General features: G+C 47.2%; 1 protein-coding gene across 4 annotated transcripts in view; it reads left to right on the top strand.

Moving 5' to 3' along the window:
• GABBR1 (gamma-aminobutyric acid type B receptor subunit 1) overlaps positions 1 to 20,321 on the top strand; it is a 43,864-nt gene that overhangs the window by 4,743 nt on the left and 18,800 nt on the right. For all 4 annotated transcript variants that reach the window (XR_004438622.1, XM_033216547.1, XM_033216546.1 and 1 more), the window contains 11 exons: positions 776 to 936; positions 4,378 to 4,512; positions 4,926 to 5,096; positions 6,208 to 6,309; positions 6,598 to 6,663; positions 7,123 to 7,314; positions 14,349 to 14,591; positions 15,224 to 15,287; positions 16,858 to 16,935; positions 18,473 to 18,623; positions 19,119 to 19,251. Coding sequence is in view for 3 of the 4 variants with exons in the window: in XM_033216547.1 (XP_033072438.1) it covers positions 776 to 936; positions 4,378 to 4,512; positions 4,926 to 5,096; positions 6,208 to 6,309; positions 6,598 to 6,663; positions 7,123 to 7,314; positions 14,349 to 14,591; positions 15,224 to 15,287; positions 16,858 to 16,935; positions 18,473 to 18,623; positions 19,119 to 19,251 (1,496 nt within the window). In the remaining variant the exon portion in view is untranslated. The remainder of the gene's footprint in view (positions 1 to 775; positions 937 to 4,377; positions 4,513 to 4,925; positions 5,097 to 6,207; positions 6,310 to 6,597; positions 6,664 to 7,122; positions 7,315 to 14,348; positions 14,592 to 15,223; positions 15,288 to 16,857; positions 16,936 to 18,472; positions 18,624 to 19,118; positions 19,252 to 20,321) is intronic.

Genomic DNA, 20,321 nt, shown 5'->3' with positions numbered 1-20,321 from the left:
CTTCAGACCTCAGGCGCCAGCCCCGTTTCTCCCGTCCCACTCTCATCCTTCCCTTCCTACCTCTGGTTCCTCCGTGCTTCAGCCTCCAGCTGCTCCCTCCGCCCACCCCGCCCTCCTGGCACGCCCCGTCCCCATTTCTCCTCCCCTCGGGTCCCCTTAAGTGAGATCCCTCCCTTCCTCTTTCGTTCCTTTCCTCTTCGAGGTTGCATCCCCCCTCCTCTCCCCTCCCCTCCCCGCCCCTCCGACTGTCGCTCCCACCAAGGCGCTCGCTTCCCTCCCCGCCCCCTTCTTGCCTCCCCAGCTCCCGCCCGCCCCCCCACCCCCCGCTGCCGCGCGCCGTCCGTGACGTCAGAGCCCCCTCCCAGCCCCACATCTCCCTCCTCCTCCTCCTCCTCCCCTCCGTCGGTCAGTCAGTCCGCGAGGAGAGTCCGCGGTGGCGGCGACGGTGGCGAGAGCCGCGGGGGCTGTAGGAAGCCAACCTTCCCTGCTTCTCCGGGGCCCTCGCCCCCTCCTCCCCACAAAACCAGGGATGGAGGCGCCTCCCCGGCACCCTCTCAGCAGCCCTCCCCGGGAAAAGTGTCCCCCCTGAGCTCCTTCCGCTCCCCAACAGCTACCCCTGCCCCCCACGCCATGGGGCCAGGGGCCCCTTTTCTGCGGGTGGGGTGGCCACTGCTGCTTCTGGTTGTGATGGCGGCAGGGGTGGCTCCGGTATGGGCCTCACACTCCCCCCATCTTCCGCGGCCTCACCCGCGGGTCCCCCCGCACCCCTCCTCAGAACGGCGCGCAGTGTACATCGGGGCACTGTTTCCCATGAGTGGGGGCTGGCCAGGGGGCCAGGCCTGCCAGCCCGCGGTGGAGATGGCGCTGGAGGACGTGAATAGCCGCAGGGACATCCTGCCGGACTATGAGCTCAAGCTCATCCACCACGACAGCAAGGTAGCCCTGGACATGGGGGTGGGTGGGAGGTGGGGGTTTGCGGGGCAGGGGCCAGCCAGCTGCACGCGCCTCCATCTGTCTGAGTCGTCTCTGGGATTGCGAGGCAGACCCCTCCCTTGTGTGACTGGCAGGAGATGGGCTGGAGGTGCAGGAGCTCGGGGAGAGTCGCAGGGGCTGGAGGTCCAAGATGAGGGTCTAGGGGTTCAAGATGGTTAAGCATGCTGCAAGGCAGACCCTTCTGCCCCGCTGCGGGAGTCTCGCAGAAGTGTAGGGGTTTCGGGAAACTGGTGGTGGATTTAAGGTATTGGGAGACACTGATCCTCTGAGGGAGTAAACTAACCCTGGAATGGGTTGGGGGTGGAGGGAATGTCAGAGGTGGGGAGCTGGATTGGGGGTTTACATTTACCATGGTAACAAGGTAAAGTCTTGGCGTAGGTTGGAGCTGAAAGGAATAGAGACAGAGTGAGGAAAATTTTGAGAGACTTGAGAGCTCTAGTTTATTTATCATAACAAACAGCAAGGTAGTGGTGAGCCCTACCTGACTCCTTCTCATCTCTCTATTTCCAACCCTGTTGAGCATTCCCAGACTGTGGGATAGATGGCATATGGAGATTGGGGAAGGCTAATGATCAAGAGGTGGGCAAAAGCACTGGGAAAATGATTTGGATTGGGGATCCACATGGGAGCCCCCACAATAGCATGGGGATGGAGAAGAGTCAGCATATAGGGAGAAGAGAACAGAAAAGAATGGCAGTGGGGGAGAGGGGCAAGGAGGTAGGGTGGGGATAATGAGAGATCTTGGGGCACCCTATGGAACTTGGGTCCTGACCTTATCTTCCCTTATAGCATTGTGGCCTCTAGGATGTGAGAAGGGAAATGGGATTTAGGGAATAGGGAGGTGAGTTGAAGCAGAGAGAAGGTAAGCAAATTTGTGTCCAGGGGTATTAGGGGATAGCTTATAATGAGGTTCCTTCCCCCCCCACATGAATAATTGGGGGTGCGGGAAAGGATGTGACACAGGGAAGGAGATTTAAGACCTCAAATTTATCTTTGCTGACATGGGGCCCCAGAGACTTAAGGAATTGGGTTAGGGTGAAATAGAGTACAGAAGGTGAGAATTTGGTGATCTTACCAAAGATCAACCTTGGGGTGGTCCAAGGGTTTATATTCATTCTTTAGAACGTCACTATGCACCTAGAAATAGGTGTGTGTGTGTGATAGGTGTGTGAGGGGACAGAAGTGAGGTTGAAAGTAGGGTACTTGAGGAGAAGAGAGCACAAGAATTGTCAGGAGCTTGGAGAGAGAACTTCAAATCCCCTTTGACTGTTACTTTCTCATGGTTCTCAACCTTCAGTGTACATAAGAATCACCAGAGGAGTTTGTTAAAAATACAGATTTTAGCTCCTTGGTCAGGGATGAATCCCAAGTATTTATCTGTATTTTTACCAATAGACATCCTGTCTTGGTGAATTCCTGAGCTGTAAGCTAACCCCAGAATGCCTGTAGGAAGAGCAGGAGGGTACAGGAAAATAATTAGGTATTAGGGGATGGGAGGCAGGAAGAGAAATAGAGGATCAGATCTGGTAGAGGGTCAGACTCGGTCAGAGAGATCACTGGCTATGGGGAGTGGAGTGTGAAGAAAATTACCGGGAGAGATGGGTGCAGGCTTTATGATAGGGGATCACAGGAGATAGGGGAGGCCTGGCTGTGAGCTCAAACTCATCCACCATGACAGGTGATTCCCTGGAGGTGGTGGGGAGCAGACGCGGGAACTGGGAGAAGGGAACTGGAGGAGAACATACCAGAGGCAGCAAGCGGGGTTGGATGGGAAGGCAGAGGAACCAGTATGTGTCAACTGGAATAAGTCGGTTTCCTGCCTGCAAATCCAGATCATTGCAAGAGCAAAGAGAGGGAGGAGAACTAAGGAAGTCTATTGAGGAGGGGGAGAGAATCTCGTGGTGGAGAGAATCTGCAGTGATGAACAGTGTGTGGAAGAGGGAAAGGGTTGCAAGAAAAGGTAGATAAGAAATCAGGAAACAAAATGGGGGGCATGCATTGCCCTGTTGATATGTATCTTATATGTTCTTGTATGTCCTCATTATTCCCATTAACCCTGTCTTTAGAGGAGAAGTGGAGGGGCACCAAGGGGCTGTAGGAGAAGCTGGGAGCAGGATCTGGAGTAATAAATGTGGGGAGAGTGCAGGAAGGTGGGTCCTGAGAATGGTAAAGATATACAAAGTTGCCTTAGTGGGAGGCATAAGGAGAAAACCTTCCAATGTTGTTGAACACTGCCCTTGGCCAGGGTGAGGGTAGGGTGGGCAACAGAGTTCTCAGTGAGTGCTGGTTCTTCAGATTCCAACAGCTTCCCTTGTTTCCCCCTTCTCCAACTTCCCACCGTGTCCCAAATGTCAGGCCTCAGTGGGAGGTAAGCAGGCTCCAGAGTGCTTTCTTTATTTCCTTTCTACTTATCCTCTCCTCCCCGCAACATTTCACCCTCCTCAGTCCCCTGAGCCCCCTGTCTGTGTCCCCTCTGCCCTGGCTCCCCACTGGCTGCCATTTTGTCTTCACATGCACTGAGGTTCCAGCAGTTTCTGAAATGTCATATATCAGCAGGAGGGGAACAGGCAGTGGGAGACCCAAGGCTGGCTTTTCCTCCCCCATTTCCCCTCCTCCCAGGCTTCCTTTCTTCTCTAGCTTTCTGCTTGTTTACTTTCCCTAGCTCCAAGCCTCTCTTTAAGGCACCTCTCAAATTGTCTGGTTTCTTGAGAGTTCCATTCTATTCATTCTCTCTGTTCTTTCCTCATCCTACATTCTTCCCCACTTCCACCCCCCAGTGTCTTTTTTTCTAATGGACCTGTCAAATGTCAGGGCCCAGCAGGAGGGATGGATCACTGAGCGGGACCCCCTACTGGTCTTGTTCCTGTTCTCTCTTATCACTAGCTCTGAAAAGAGAAGAGGGAGGAAACAAAGGGAAGGTGGGGAGAAGGGGTTTGAAGAGGTGAGGAAGGAATTTTCATAATATGGTTTGAGCAAGCTGCCTGGGGACATGGAAAGAGTTTACCATATTCCTACTGACTCTTTTCTACCCACTGGTGTTTGGAGCATAGAAACATGGGGTAAAGGGCCTGGTGACAAAGGGAAGGGTCTGAGGGTGAGCTGAACGGAGGTAAGGTGATATGTTCATGAATACCAAAGGAGGGGTGTGCAGGAGAGGTGATGGGTAAGGCTCCAGATGAAAGACAGAGAAGGAAGTTTAATGAAAGAGGAGAAAAAAGACTCTTGACAGGAAGAGATGACAGAAAGGAGAAGAAAATGGTAATTAATGATGAAAGTGAGTAGTTGAGAAAGGAACTAATTTGTTCGAGAAAGATAAGAGTAGGAATTGCAGACAGGGGAGGGGCCCCAGGAGAGCTTGCCCTCATCTCTTCTCTTGTCTTTCAGTGTGATCCAGGCCAGGCCACCAAGTACCTGTATGAGCTGCTCTACAACGACCCTATCAAGATCATCCTTATGCCTGGCTGCAGCTCTGTCTCCACGCTGGTGGCTGAGGCTGCTAGGATGTGGAACCTCATTGTGGTAAGTAGGGCTATGGGGGTCAAAAGATGGGGTCATTCCCTTTTGAGCTCTACTAAAGGGACGATCGCGATTGCGGGTTTGTATTGAAAAGATTGCAGGGGACCTGCTTCTAAGATTCAGAGTCCTCTGCAGACCTGAGCTAGGCAGCTTCCTAGCAACAGTGGCCTGACAGTACTGCAGCTGACCTCCTTCTTCAGAAGGAATTGAAATTAGATCAGTGAAAGAGCATCCCGATTGTGAGGGGTGCGTGGGCCTTTGAGAATCACTTTTCCTTAGGCAGACCAGAGGTGGGGAGGTTTGGAGAGAGTAAAGTAGAGAAACTGAAAGACAGAAAGAGGGTTAAAGGAACTCTTAGCCACTCTTGGTGTCCTCAGTGAACAGACCCTGTTGCACTCACTCTCCCTGCCCCACAGCTTTCCTATGGCTCCAGCTCACCAGCCCTGTCAAATCGGCAGCGTTTCCCCACTTTCTTCCGAACGCACCCATCAGCCACACTCCACAACCCTACCCGCGTGAAACTCTTTGAAAAGTGGGGCTGGAAGAAGATTGCTACCATCCAGCAGACCACTGAGGTCTTCACTTCGGTGAGGAGGGGTTGGGCAAGGGGTAAAGGGACATAAGCTCTAATTCCAGCACAGGGAGATGTGATGCGAGATTCACTTTTAGAGGCGAGAGCTTGATTCTTCATTAAAAGAGAACACATTTCTTGAGGATTAAGTGCATGTTCTTTCTGTAGCCAGGGGAAAGAATGAGTTGAGTTTTTGGAATCCTCTCTGTCTTTATGATTTTATGATTTTTTTCCCCTGTTTAATGCCGTGTTCCCGACAGACAGACCCAGAATGACTCAGTTCTGTTAAAGTAGGTTCAATCCAAAGTGGAGGCAAGAGATGGAGGGAAGATGAGATAGGAATCCAGGAAGGCAGCAGATTCCAGAGGCTCTCAAGGGGGGTGGTGGGTGGGTGCGAATGGGAACAGAGGGGATGGAGCCGGTGGATTACAGGGGAGAGAAGGAGAGGAGAAAGAGAAAGAGCGAGAGAGAGAGAGAGAGAGAGAGAGAGGAGAATGGGGGAGAGGAGAGAGAGGGGCAGACGGACAGCTGCATGGGTCTGGTAGTTGGCACTAAGAGAGAGAAGCCAACAGACAAGGAAAGGTTGAGTGGGGAGAGGGAGATTTGGGGAGGTAGAGAGGAAATACAGGCTCTACATCTGAACAAGGCAGTCTGCTCCCTTCCTTTTGTTCTATTCTTTGGGTCTTCTATCCACTGTGTTCAGTGGCCCTTTAATCCTCCCCCACTTTCGCTCTGATTCAGACCATTCTTTGTCTGTCTGCCCACTTGCCTCTTGAGGTTGACATCATGCTGTCTGTCCTAGTCCTCGCCTTGTCTTTTCCTGGTTCCTCTATGTTTCTTTCCCCCATCTTTGCCTTCAGTGGTAGGAGTGGGTGAATGGAGTGGCTTCCCCCACACAGAGCCTCAGCAGGGGCTCATCATTCACCTTCCCACTTGGAAGCCATATCCTAAGACCAGACACCTTCCTGAACTCCTCACTCCAGGGACAGAAGCTGTTGAAGGAAGGTTCAGAATGGCTGTGTCTTTGCTCTATCTGAGTACTGCTCTGAAATCCCCAGTTAACCTCTCTGGTCTTTATTCCCTCATGCACCTGTGTTTTTCCAACTTGTTTTTCATTCCCACCCAAGACTCTGGACGACCTGGAGGAACGAGTGAAGGAGGCTGGAATTGAGATTACTTTCCGCCAGAGTTTCTTCTCAGATCCGGCTGTGCCTGTCAAAAACCTGAAGGTCAGGTGGCTGGAAGTGGTGGGCTCTGTTTACAGAGGGACCAAGCTGGGGGACAGGGGCTGGTTGGAGAGGAAAGCAAGGCGGGGGCAGGTTTTGATTCTCTGAGGCAATAGCATCTCCTGGGGAAGTTTAGCTCCATCTTCCAATTGACGTTTACCCACTATGCATTGAGCGTTACCGTGCACTAAGCACTTTGGGATGGGAAATCAAAGCTGTGAAGATGCCTGGCTTAGCCCCTCAGGCATTCCCAGATGTCCCTCAGGAGCTATTTCTCTCTCTGTTCTGTAGCGCCAGGATGCCCGAATCATCGTGGGACTTTTCTATGAGACTGAAGCCCGGAAAGTTTTTTGTGAGGTGGAGTTGGATCTGAAGAGGGAGGGGCACTGGGTGGGAATTCCCCTTGGTTTTCTTGTGGGGCCTCCTCTCGGCATCTGTGCCTGAGTTGATAGCATATGATCTGAGGTGACGATTCATAGGATGTCTCTGTCTGTTGGCTCTGACTGCATCCCTTGTCTGCACACACATGATACTTTCTTCAGATCTCATTTTTCTACTGCTTTGTGTTTCCCGAGAAGCCTATGAATTCCATCTGTCCTGACTGACTGGAAAAGGCCACTCAGAAATACAGGGACTGGAAAGTAACTTAGAAGGAGGAATTGTCAGCCTTTCCTACCATCCCCAAGACTTGCAGATTTCTCTTTGTAGTTCTACTGCTCTTCCCTGGTTCCCAAGAGGCTAAATAGTGTCAAGTGAGATAAGACAAAAACAAACAAATGAGCAAACAAAAACCCAGCCATCCTCCTCTGTATTCAGGTGTACAAGGAGCGTCTCTTTGGGAAGAAGTACGTCTGGTTCCTCATTGGGTGGTATGCTGACAATTGGTTCAAGATCTACGACCCTTCTATCAACTGCACAGTGGACGAGATGACTGAGGCCGTGGAGGGCCACATCACCACTGAGATTGTCATGCTGAATCCTGCCAACACCCGCAGCATTTCCAACATGGTGAGAGTGTGGGGACTTGCAGGCTGGCACCTGGGAGGGTGGAGGGGACTGAGGGAGGCTTGCAGGGGAGAGGGTGCCAGGGAGAGGGTGTGGAATTTGGATATAAGGGAGAAGAGGGCGCTGTGCCCACCCTGGACTTGTCTGCATTATGTTTCCTGTGGATCCTACCTTTGCTCTGACTTCCTTGGGTAGGAGAGAGAGAGAGAAAAAAAAAGATAGAGTTGTATGTTCAGTAGGTTCCTAATGAGTGGAAGGGCTGTTACCATGGAGACGAGGAGCAGTTGGTGAGAAGTCAGAGGAGGAACCGGCGTTAATGATAATATGGATGCTGTATACGCAAGCACACCTTTACAGGAGCGCTGTGTCTGGGCAGGATTGCATTTTATTTTCTTGGTGATTTACGTTAGTATTTTAGAGTTGCTTAATATTCACTCATGATTGATATGCAATTAGCTTGGATCCTGTTGCTTTTTTTAATGATTCTTTTTTTAGAATTTTATATGGAGAAGGGGTTTTTGAAATCATTTAGCCCCAGACAGCTGGTTAATGACAGACTTAGAGCGAGCAGGCGCATTCTCTGATTTGGGAGGGCTGGGGCAGCCCTGCAGCTGAGGGGCAGAAGTGAGTGTGGGTGTAGGCGTAGGGGAAGAGGCTTCTTTACTGCTCAGCACTACATTGTAAAGAGTACAAGAATTTGGGATAAGCTCGATACGTCCACCTATGTGTCTGCTTATTGTACCAAGTGTGTACCTGCTTTGGAGAACATGCTAGGGGTGAGTTAATGGTTGTAAAGCCCCCAAATAGCTTGATTTAAAAAGTTTTACTAACAGTGGCATTTATGTGGAGCTTAGATTTATGATTTCAGGGATCCTAACAGCAATACTCTGATATGGACTTATTATTTACATTTTGTAGACCAGGAAAATGAGACTCAGAGTGGTTTAATGACTTGTCTCAGGTCATGCAGCTACTCAGCAGTCCAGCTGGAGTTGAATCCTAGTTAAATCTGACTCCAAACTGCTCTGCCTCATCACTTCCCATGGAAAACTATAAAGCCTGACTAAAAAGTTTGTACTTTTATCTGCTAACACTTTTTAGCTACTGGCAGTTTCTAAGCAAAGGAGAAATAAGATTTAGGAAGTTGACTCTGGTGGTGCGTTGTGATGAAAGATCTGCTGCCACATGGACTCTGGTCATACATACTGTTTTGGGACATTCTAAGTGGACTCTATGTTTTAAGGTATGTTAGTTGAAAAATACAATGAAAAAATTTTGGAAGATCACTTTCCCGTAGAGTACCCAAGAGGTGAGTCATCCCTAAAACCTGGGAAAGTATTGGAATTGGCTACCAAAGCCAGAAAGGCTTGTTGGTGCCCTGAGCCCAGGACCTGCCGATCATTGATTCTGTCTTACAGCAGGGAGCTAGAGGAGGCTGACAGAAAACAGGGATTTGGCTGGGTCTGGTGGCTCACACCTGTAATCCCAGCATCTTGGGAAGCCAAGGCAGAAAGATCACTGGAGCTCAGGAGTTCAAGACCAACCTGGGCAATATAGTGAGACTCCCAGCTCTAAACAAAAAGAGAGAGAGAGAGAACAGAGAGTTGGTTAGGAACATAGAGGGACACCTGAGCGTTGGGGCAGGAAGACTTGGAAGGTCCCTTTCTGGCTTTTTGTCTCTAGAGAAAGATAGAGTCCGTAGGGCTTCCAGTGGGACCAGCCTAAAATGCCAATGGGGAAGCCAATATTTTCTGAAGAGGATAGAAGCAGTCTTAACAACAGCCTAGGGGCGGGAGAGATTATAGATGAATCAAACAGCACCAATAGAAGTGGATCAAAGTAAGGGTTGGACTTAGGGGGCCGGAGCCATGGAGACTTAGAAAAGAAGCAGAGTTGCTTTTATTCCCTAAGGATGGCCTTACGTTTAGAACAGTAGTTCTCAAAGTTTAACATTCGTCAGAACCTCCTGGAAAGGTAGTACACAGGTTACCAGGCCCTTCCCCTGGAAATTCCGATTCAGGAGATCTGGGCTACGGCCTGAGAAATATTTCTAGTAAGTCCCTGGGGATGCTGATGCTACTGGTCTGGGGATCACACCTTGAGAACTATTAGTTAGGGTAGTGGTTTTCAATCAGAGGCTACCCTATCTGGAGGCAGTTTTGGTTGTTACAGTTGAGGGTAGGGGATGGGGAGGGATACATGCTCCTGATATCTAATGTGTTGAAGCCAAAGATGATTCTAAACATCCTACAAAGCACAGTCCCTGACAACAAACAATTATCTTGCTCAAAATGTTAATAAATAGTGCAGAGAGTGAGAAACCTTAGTTTAGAGAAAACATCTTTAGGGGCCATATGTGGAAATGGAGAGTAGGTTAGGGTGGTTTTAGAGAAATGTAACTGTGGGATAAAGGGGAATGTGGGAGGTGGCATCCTGGAGATAAGATTTTGAGGAAATCCTGATTGGGGTAGAGATCCCATCAGACCTAGGACCAATACAAACTAAAAAGCTACCTCAAGATACACATTCTAGCCCACTGTCAAGCATTCATTCTTGAGAGCCAGACGAGGATTTGCACTTGTCTGATTAACTAATTGCTATGGGTTGAGGGGTCTTTATTGTTCAGATTTCCTTAAGCTGCAGAGTAGAGTTTCTGTTTGACAATCTATAACTGTATCTTTACTGACTCAAGGGGGAAGCATTCTACTCTTCTCTACTCTTGGGGTGGCAGGAGCAATGGTGCCCCCGGTGGTGAGGCGTGTTTGTGGTAGTGACCTGGCGTGAGCACAGAGTATGACGACCTGGGCAGGGGACCGCATCATGCTGAGCAGATTAATCCCTTTCCATCTGGGTGATTTTTTTAATGCTGTATTTACGTTGAACTGAAGATTGAATAGACCAATCTTTCAATTTGAAACTAAGGACTACTCAAAGTATTAGCCTAGCCGCTATTTGTGCAGATGCTCTTGGAGAGAGGCGGTCTCACGTACAGAGACTGTGTAGGGTGGCTGGTAAAAGTATGGATTAGCTCTGCTACTCACTAGCAGTATAATTTTTTTCAGGCAAGTTATATAACTCTTCTCTGCCTCAGTTTTCTTATCTCTAAAATGGGAATAATAACACCTCATTGGATTGTTTGAAGATTAAATAAGGTGATATAGGTTCCCTAGGAAAATGCTTGATACATACTAAGGACTGTAAATGTTAGCCATCATCATCATCATCCTGTGTAAGGAGGGTTTGATATCAATGAAACATTTCAACAAAAGAGTTAAGAGGACTCAGTGATTTGAAAGGGTCTAATGTGATTCCAAGGCTTCAGTCCCGTTTCCTGGGAACTGTTTGGGAGTAAGGAAAAATTGAGCTTCGTCTTGGATATTTTGATTTTGAAATTATTCATCATACATTTATAAATGCCTCAGAGTCAGTTAGAAATAGGGACTTGAGGCCAGGCGCAGTGGCTCACGCCTATAATCCCAGCACTTTGGGAGGCCGACGCAGGTGGATCACAAGGTCAGGAGTTCAAGACCAGCCTGGCTAACATGGTGAAACCCTGTCTCTGCTAAAAATACACAAATCAGCTGGGTGTGGTGTTGCGTGCCTGTAATCCCAGCTACTCCGGAGGCTGAGGCACAAGAATCTCGTGAAACCAAGAGGTTGCAGTGAGCCAAGATCACACCACTGCACTCCAGTCTGGCAACAGAGCAAGACTCCATCTCAAAAAAAAAAAAAAAAAAAAAAGAGAGAAAGAAAGAAGAAAACAAATAAAAGAAATATGGACTTGAAATATTGAAATATTTGGCTGAAATTATAGAACTGAGTATCAGTAACAAAGATGAGGTTGAGAGTCAAGGAAATTCACATAGAAAAAATGTAACTTACTTTATACCCAGCATTTTTATACATGTTCTAATTTCATTTCACACTATTTTAGATAGTATTATTCTCATTTTAAAGCTGAATAACCAACTAGTGAGGTTTAATAACTTTTTTGAGATTTCATTGCAGGTAAAATGATTAGAATATGAATTCATCCCTTTATCTATCCAACAGACTTTTATTTTTATTTTTTTTTGAGATAGAGTATCCCTCTGTTGCCCAGGCAGGAGTGCAGTGGTGCAGTCACTGCAGCCTTGACCTCCTGGGCTCAAGCCATCCATCCACCTCAGCCCCTCCTAAGTAAGCTGGGATCACTGGCATATGCCACCAAGTCTGGCTGATTTTTTTTTTTTTTTTCCTTGAGATGGAGTCTTGCTGTGTTGCCTAGGCTGGAGTGCAATGGTGCGATCTCAGCTCACTGCAACCTCTGCCTCCTGGGTTCAAGCAATTCCCTGCCTCAGCCTTCTGAATAGCTGCGATTTTGGCACACATGCCCAGCTAATTTTTTTTGTATTTTTGGTAAAGATGGGGTTTCACCATGTTGGTCAGGTTGGTCTTGAACACCTAACCTCGTGATTCTCTCCTCGGCCTCCTGAAGTGCTGGGATTGCAGGCGTGAGCCATTGCACCCAGCCAAGTCCGGCTAATTTTTTTTTTTTTTGAGATGGAGTCTCGCTCTGTTGCCCAGGCTGGAGTGCGATTGGCATGGTCTTCGCTTACTGCAACCTCTGCTTTTTGAGTTCAAGCGATTCTCCTACCTCAGCCTCCCAAGTAGCTGGGATTACGGGAGCCCACCAACACACGCAGCTAATTTTTGTATTTTTAGTAGAGACGGGGTTTCACCAGGTTGGCCAGGCTCTCTGGAATTCCTGACCTCAGGTGATCCACCTGCCTTAGCCACCCAAAGTGCTGGGATTACAAGCATGAGCCACCGAGCCACTGTGCCCAGCCTGACTTGTTTTTTATAAAGCCTTTTTAAAATAAAAATTTTTCTTTTTCTTTTTTTTTTTAAAGACAGAGCCTTGCTCTGTTGCTCAGGCTGGAGTGTGGTGGCATCATCTCAGCTCACTGTAACCTCCACTTCCCGAATTGAAGTGATTCTCTAGCCTCAGCCCTCAGCCTACTGAGTAGTTGGGACTACAAGTGCATACCACCATACCCAGCTAATTTTTTGTATTTTGGTAGAGATGGGGTTTCACCATGTTGCCCAGCTGGTCTTGAACTGCTGAGCTCAGGCAGTCTGCCCACCTCGGCCTCCCAAAGTGTTAGGATTATAGGCATGAGCCACTGTGCCTGGCTTTTTTTTTTTTTTTTTTTTTTAAAGCAGTTTTAGTTTCGCCAGGCGCAGTGGCTCAAGCCTGTAATCCCAGCACTTTGGGAGGCCGAGACGGGTGGATCACGAGGTCAGGAGATTGAGAGCATCCTGGCTAACACGGTGAAACCCTGTCTCTACTAAAAAAATACAAAAAAAAAAAAAACTAGCCGGGCGATGTGGGGGGCGCCTGTAGTCCCAGTTACTCCGGAGGCTGAGGCAGGAGAATGGCGTAAACCCGGGAGGTGGAGCTTACAGTGAGCTGAGATCCGGCCACTGCACTCCAGCCTGGGTGACAGAGCGAGACTCCGTCTCAAAAAAAAAGCAGTTTTAGTTTCACAGCAGAATTGAGATGAAGGTACAGAGACTTCCCATATACTCCCTACATGCCTAGCCTTCCACATTATCAACATCCTCCACTAGAGTGGTACGTTTGTTACAACTGATGAACCGACATTGATACATCATAATCACCCAAAGTCCATAGTTTACATTAGAGTTCACCCTTGGTGTTATATATTCTGTGGGTTTGGACAAATGTATAATGATGTGTATATGTACTGTTAAATACTTTACAGAGTATTTTCACTGGCCTTATCCAATGGACATTTATTGTGACTTCATTATGGTTGGGCACAGTGCTAGACGCTGATGATTAAGAAAGGGATGGGATTTGATCTTGTCCTCAAGGGTAGAACCCAGGCCCATTCTACCCAAGGGTAGAACCCAGGCATCTTCAAAGCCCAGGCTGCTTCAAATCCCAATGTAGTAGCCACTGCTCTATACTGCCTGTGCCCTTTGCATATCTCACTTCTCCATCTCTCTAGAAAGTTGGAGAAAAAGTGAGCAAGGCATGAGGAACAAAGTTATTTATTTATTCTTCATTCATCTATTTATTCTTTCATTAGTGTATGTGTTAATACATTCCAAACCCAAACAATTACTTGTATGGTCCCTTGTATGTTACTTATGGTTTCCCAAGAAGTAGTTGCTAAGCTTTTCCTTGTATGGTTTCTGTGAGGTAAGGAAGGAGTGATGTGATTTCCTCCAGTATGTAGAATGTAGTTCCAAGAGGTTAAATAATTTACCTACAGTTATTTAGCCAAACAAGGTTACTGCAAGGTATATGAAGTCCAGTCTCTTGACCCAGTTCATGAGAGAGTTAAAGGAACTATAATTCTTTTTAGCTTTCTTGGAAAAAGAAGGTTGAGTGTTAGGAGGGGTGTGGGTAGGATTGAGTAATGGACTTCAAAAATGTGAAGGATATTTCTGTAGTTTTCAGTCTTCCGAAAGCCCTCTAAGAGGAAGTGAACTGAAAGCACACAAGAATGGCAAGAAGTTAGCACGCTGAAGAAAATTCCTCCTGGTTGGCAAGCAGAGTGAGAAGACTGTGCTATCACCTTTTCTAGAATCTTTCAGAATTGTAGGAGCTGTTAGATCCTGGGTTAACTCTATGAAGAAAGTCAGAAGGATCAGAGAACATCAATGTCACAACTCTTCATTGGAATATCCATGTCTCCCCCTTTACTCTAGCTCTACCTTCCATCCTTTGCCACTCATTATCCAGAGTGTTTATTTGTCAAACTTCTCTGTTTGCAGTTCTGAGCTAGCAACTATACACACTAAGACCGCCGGACACAGCTAATCCCTGCTCTAGTCTAGTAGCTTCCGATCTAAGGCAGACACATGGGTATAGTTAAAGATTTTGAATGTACATATGCCCAATCTGACAACAGTAACACAAACCATCCATTCAAGTAGAAGTGTTTGAGCCAGAATTGGATTGCACCCCTTCCCCCACACCCACACACATTTCAGTTCTTTCCTCATGATTTTTTCCTCCCAAGACATCCCAGGAATTTGTGGAGAAACTAACCAAGCGACTGAAAAGACACCCTGAGGAGACAGGAGGTTTCCAGGAGGCACCACTGGCCTATGATGCCATCTGGGCCTTGGCATTGGCCCTGAACAAGACATCTGGAGGAGGCGGCCATTCTGGCGTGCGCCTGGAGGACTTCAACTACAACAACCAGACCATTACCGACCAAATCTACCGGGCAATGAACTCCTCGTCCTTTGAGGGTGTCTCTGTGAGTTACAACAACTTCCTTTATACACCCCTGTCTTCCCAATCTCAAGAGAGACTCCCGAGAAGCACCTTCTACAAACATGCATTCTCTGTTTTTCTTAGTTACTTCTTTGCAATAATCAGTCTCCGAACAGAGAAGTAGGGATCTTCAAATTCGAAAAACCCATCAAAGACTGGAGGGAAAAAAAGGATATATTCCATTTTTTTAAACCCCTCCCCTCATTTATTTTCAAACTAGTCCGAGTATTCATGAGTCAGATGAGAATTGTAGGATTTTGAAAGACAAAACAGTCTGAAAGGTCATCTTCTTATTCCTTTTAAAATGAAAAGATTAGTTTCCAGAGAGATTTGCTGACTTGCTTAGGCCACACAACCAGAAGCCTGCTGGTGTTCTGTCTGGGGGTTTTTTCCCATTCAAATCTCATGAGTGAAGCTCCTTCTCCAAAGAATAATGTTTCTAAAATCTAGGGTATGGGCATCTGGGGTGTGTCCTATATGCAGGCAAATGCCATAAATAGCATTCATTCAGAGGCTCAATTACATCAAAAACAGAAGGATTTAAAGAGTCCCTGATGTTCTCTTTCACTCCTGCTTTTATCCCCTTTGCCTTCCTCCACATGTTCCTTCCCTCAGGGCCATGTGGTGTTTGATGCCAGTGGCTCTCGGATGGCATGGACGCTTATCGAGCAGCTGCAGGGTGAGTACTGGGGCAGGAGGGGACTGGACATGGGGGCCCGGCTGGGGCTGGGCTGGGATGCCACCTGGGGAAGAATATCACAGAATCACAAGATTGCCCTGGCACCTTCCCACTTCTGCCCTTTTCTTTTAACCCTGTTCATCAAGCTTGTAAATAATAATAATAAAAAGCTTAGCTACAAGAAGATTGATGTCTTTGAGTTGCACTGGTTTTGCTCTCGAAAAGAGGTGTGTAGGCTGGGTGTGGTGGCTCATCCCTGTAATCCCAGCACTTTTGGGAGGCCAAGGCGGGCAGATCATGAGGTCAGGAGTTTGAGACCAACCTGACCAACATGGTGAAACCCTGTCTCTACCAAAAATACAAAAAAAAAAAAAAAAAAAAAAATTAGCTGGGTGTGGTGGTAGGCACTTGTAGTCCCAGCTACTTGGGAGACTGAGGCAGGAGAATCACTTGATCCCAGGAGGCAGAGGTTGCAGTGAGCCGAGATCATGCCACTGTACTCCAGCCTGGGTGACAGAGTGAGACTCTGTCTCAAAGAAAAAGGTAAAGAAAAGAAGCGTGTAAATTAAAAACAGCTACTCTCTTTCCCAGTGGCTTCCATTAATTTCACAAATCTCCCCTGGAGTGGCTTGGGTTGAGAGGTTGATGACCTGTCAGTTAGACTCAAGAAAGCTGAATCTAGGAGAACTGCTACATTTTTTTAAGGGAATCCGCCAAATTTCCTTGATGTGTAAACTATCATTTCTAATTTATCTTCAGTGTGTATAGCTTGGCTTTTGTAGATTGCATTTTCTTGAAACTTAGCACACTTAGGTATTTGCAGAACTTCTAGGAGTTAATTTTTCTGCTCTACCCGGCTCTCAGTCTTTTATGGCATGGCCAAGAGAGCTATTTCTTGGCCTCCTGTGAAAAGTTTCTTTCTTCCTTTCTCCCCACCTCCACATCCTCTCAGCTTCTCTTTGTATCCAGGACAAGAGGAAGTGGACTTCAGCCATGGTGAAAGGAGTATGAGTTGGCTTTTGAAGGAAAAGTTATGGTAACGGAAACAGTTCTAGAACAGAAATCTTAGAAGTGACCAAATTTTACTCAATGGCGCTTTAAGAGGCAGATATAACTTATCCAAGGAATTAAAACCCAAGCCAACGGAAGAGAATGTTCTAAAATTAAAATGAAAGCCACTGGGAAAATAGAGCCTGCCCATCATGAGAGGAAGAATAAGCAGAAATATGTGTAAAGCTTTAGAAGCCAAAATCAAAGTGAGAGACATCTCACCGAGAGAGGTGTGAGGAATGGAATAGGTGGCAGACATGTTGTGGAGCCTCCTCACTGAAGACTTTTAAACATAGATATTCTTATTTATTTGAGTTGCCTTAGGAACCACCTTATATTGCTTTTAAGTCATGTTGCTGATTCAAGCAACTCGTAGGTCCTTCCAAGCATCCTTTAGGGCCTCAGGTGAAAATAAAATCAGATACAGCCATGCAAAGCTCTAGGAAAGTGGGAAGTTGAAAATGCCTAGGATCAGCTCTTTGGCTCCCTATGGTCACTCCTTTTATTGTCGTCTGCTCAGGTGGCAGCTACAAGAAGATTGGCTACTATGACAGCACGAAGGATGATCTTTCCTGGTCCAAAACAGATAAGTGGATTGGTGAGTGGACCTTGTTTGTATTTTCCTTCAGCCCCTCTGGACAATCAAGGGAAAAAGTCATGCCTTTGAGTGAGGATGGAATGGTGGAGACTATTAGGTTGGTATGTGGCTGGCAGCTGGGCTAGGAGAAAGGGTTAAGTGAGAGTGAATACAACCCCTAAGACGTGGGTAGGGGAGACTGGTGTATTTGGAGAGGGAATAGGCGGTGGTTATACTATTTTTAATAGTACATTGCTGGGGTAACTGGGGATTAGAGGCAGGGGGTGGGCAGAGGGCGGGAAATGGAAACTCCATTTGGGTTTCCCAGATGTCCTGATGTCTTGATATATTTGAACCAGCTAGTTCAAGCCCAGAGCTGTCTCTTTGTCTGTCTCTTTAGTTTAATGGTTGCTTAAACTATGGAGGAGGAGGGAAAACCTCATGTAATTGTCATCTGCCAAAATGTGCTTGTTATTTTTATATGCATTTTAAAAAATTTTCCTATTTTTATGTAATTTTAGAGATACACGTGCAGTTGTGTTACATGAATATATTGCATAGTGGTGAAGTCTGGGCGTTTAGTGCGCGTGTCACCCAAGTAGTGTACATTGTACCTAATAGGTAGCACTTCGTCCCTCAAAATATACTTTTTAAAGAGGGAAAGTAAGCAGTTATTCTTTGTGTGTTTGGCCTAAATGATAGGACATAGGAGAGAAACTGAAGGGGGACAAAAGGAAGGACCTACTGATAAAAGAAAGGCTCCTTGAGAATGAAGGGGAGGCCCAGCCATTGAAGACGGCTGCCATCTGCCCTGCCCAGTGGAAATCTAGTCATTCCCAGCACTGCTGAGTTTTGCCCTTTTTTTTTTTTTTTTTTACAATTTGAATTTAGGACAGTGTTCTGAGTTGCTATAAATGCTGCATGGCCTAAATTATTCTTAAAAAAAAATACTAAGCAAATTGAAATTAGATTTTTGGTGAACTCTGACAAATTTGAACCCGTAATAATAACTGGAAAACATCTTTGGGAATATCACCTTGCCAGGATTAAAATTTCAGATTAGTTTTCCTTCTTTTTTTTTTTGTCTTAAGATTAGGTGTCCACACTAGATACTTCAAGGCCTTTTTAGCTTTATGATTCAATAATTGTCGTTTGAAACTTTGATTTGGGTTATAAGAGACTTTATAACATTTTTTAGTTATCCCCTTCTTTCTCTTCCCATTTTCCTTTGCTGTGAGAAAGACAAAAAAACTTAAAGAACAAACAAAAACAAAGACTACAACTTTGGTGACATGCCTCAGCATTTCCCAGCCTATGGATAGACCATTCACTCCATCTTCTCATCTCGTTTCTGGTTGCTTTCTAACGGCCCCAGTGGCACTGAGCATTCTGCCTGCAGTAACCTCTGTTCAGTGCAGTTAGGGCCTCACGTCCCCAGCCAATGACTGAAGTCTGTCAGCAATCTAGTTCTTTGCCCTTTTCTCCTATCCCGTCTTCATTCCTTTGTCTTCCTTCCCTTCTCTTTTCCCTTCCCCTCCTCCTCCCCTGTGCCATGCAGGAGGGTCCCCCCCAGCTGACCAGACCCTGGTCATCAAGACATTCCGCTTCCTGTCACAGAAACTCTTTATCTCCGTCTCGGTTCTCTCCAGCCTGGGCATTGTCTTAGCTGTTGTCTGTCTGTCCTTTAACATCTACAACTCACATGTCCGGTAAGTTTCTCTTCTGATGTTTTCCTTGTCTGCCTCTCTGAGATACTGATCATGTTCCTGGACAGGATGAGAATGAAACCTGTGTAACTCTCATGGCCATGTATCATGGAGTTGTTCATTCTGACTTGTTAAGAATGAAAACAGGCAAACCAGATATAACCCCCACTCCTACTTCAAAGTAGCTAACTGGAAGGAAAAAGAAAAGAAGAGATAAAAACAACCTTTGGGGCCAGGTCTCACAGTCTTGGACTCTACATAGATAGCCTGTATTCTAGTGGGAGCCTGTGTTTGGGAAGCCCTCTGCAACTCCATCTTCAGCCCCATGACTGCATTGCTTTGCCTCTCAAGGCTCCACTGTCTTCTCCAATCCTGTCTTCCTTTAGCCCCTGGCCCTGAAATTAGGGTCATGCCATTGCATGGTATTTGGAGAGCTCAGCCTCCCTGGAGAAGAGGGGTAATTATCTCTCCCTGTCACCCTCTCCACCTCTGCCCTAGTTATATCCAGAACTCACAGCCCAACCTGAACAACCTGACTGCTGTGGGCTGCTCACTGGCATTAGCTGCTGTCTTCCCCCTGGGGCTGGATGGTTACCACATTGGGAGGAACCAGTTCCCTTTCGTCTGCCAGGTGAGGAGGTGGTGGGCAAATTCCTCACAGAATGTGGCTCTCCCACCCGTCTCAGGAGCGCCTTCCATGATTTATGGTTCTCTGCCTTTCCTCCTCAGCTTTCCCTGACTCTTGTCCCTGTTCTTTCCTTCTAGCATCACCCCTCTGGTCTCTGTTTGGCTCTGTCCCTTCTTTCTGTGCCTGCAGGCCATTTTCATTCTGTAGTTCACTTGTCAGTTCCAAGGTTGCCATGGCAGGCCTTGCAGAGAAGAGGAGGGAGCCATTGAAGGCAAAGGAAGGGAATTTGCTCAAAGGTCTCCTGAACAATGGTTGCTTGTCTGTGGTATGGGGGCTGAGAATCAGAACTGTGGACTTCCCTTGGGAGCCTCTGTTGGGTTTGGAAGGATGGAAGCAGAGATCAAAACAGACAGCAGAGAGAGTTGGGGGGAAGGGACCACTGCCACACAGGGAGGTGGGGCTCTGGGACTGTTGGTACATGGAAAGTTCTAGCGCTGTGGGGAGAGGCCAGCTTCAACAGTGATAGCTGAGTGGTTCTCTGTTGCACTGGTGGAAACACCCACTCTTTCTCCTGATCTGCCTGCCTGTCCTTGCTCTCTCTTTTTCCTCTGCTCTGTGCTGTCCTGATCATACATCTGTGCACATGGCATTTCCATGCACATGCACATGCAGTTCATCAGGAATCCTCTGTTCCCAGTGAGGCCAGAGTGCAGCTGGAGAAGCAGACATTTAGCTGCAGTGCAGTAGGAGAGGTTCCAGAGTAGAGATCTGCACAGAGTGCTTTGGGGGCAAAGAAGGGAATGCAGCTCACTGTTGGCGTGATTGGGTGGACCTCCGTGAAGAGGTGCATTTGAATACTGAAGGACAAATAGGATTTTATCAGCTAGAGAAATAAAGGAAGGCTACTTCAGGGGCATAGGGAGCATCGTGTGGCTAGAAAATACTTGAAAGAGAGTAGATGAAGAGAAAGTGAGTAGTTCAGCGTGGCTGGAGCGTGGGGTAGATGCAGGGCTGGGAGATGAGCCTAACTGGACAGGTGGGTGGGAGCATGTTGTGAAGGGTCTGTGTCACAT

This window comes from Trachypithecus francoisi, unplaced genomic scaffold (assembly GCF_009764315.1).
Source record: "Trachypithecus francoisi isolate TF-2019V2 unplaced genomic scaffold, Tfra_2.0 Lachesis_group10, whole genome shotgun sequence".
NCBI classification, from domain to species: Eukaryota; Metazoa; Chordata; class Mammalia; order Primates; family Cercopithecidae; genus Trachypithecus; species Trachypithecus francoisi.
The sequence above is the reverse complement of the archived record's forward strand: the minus strand, read 5'-3'. Positions and strand labels throughout refer to the sequence as shown.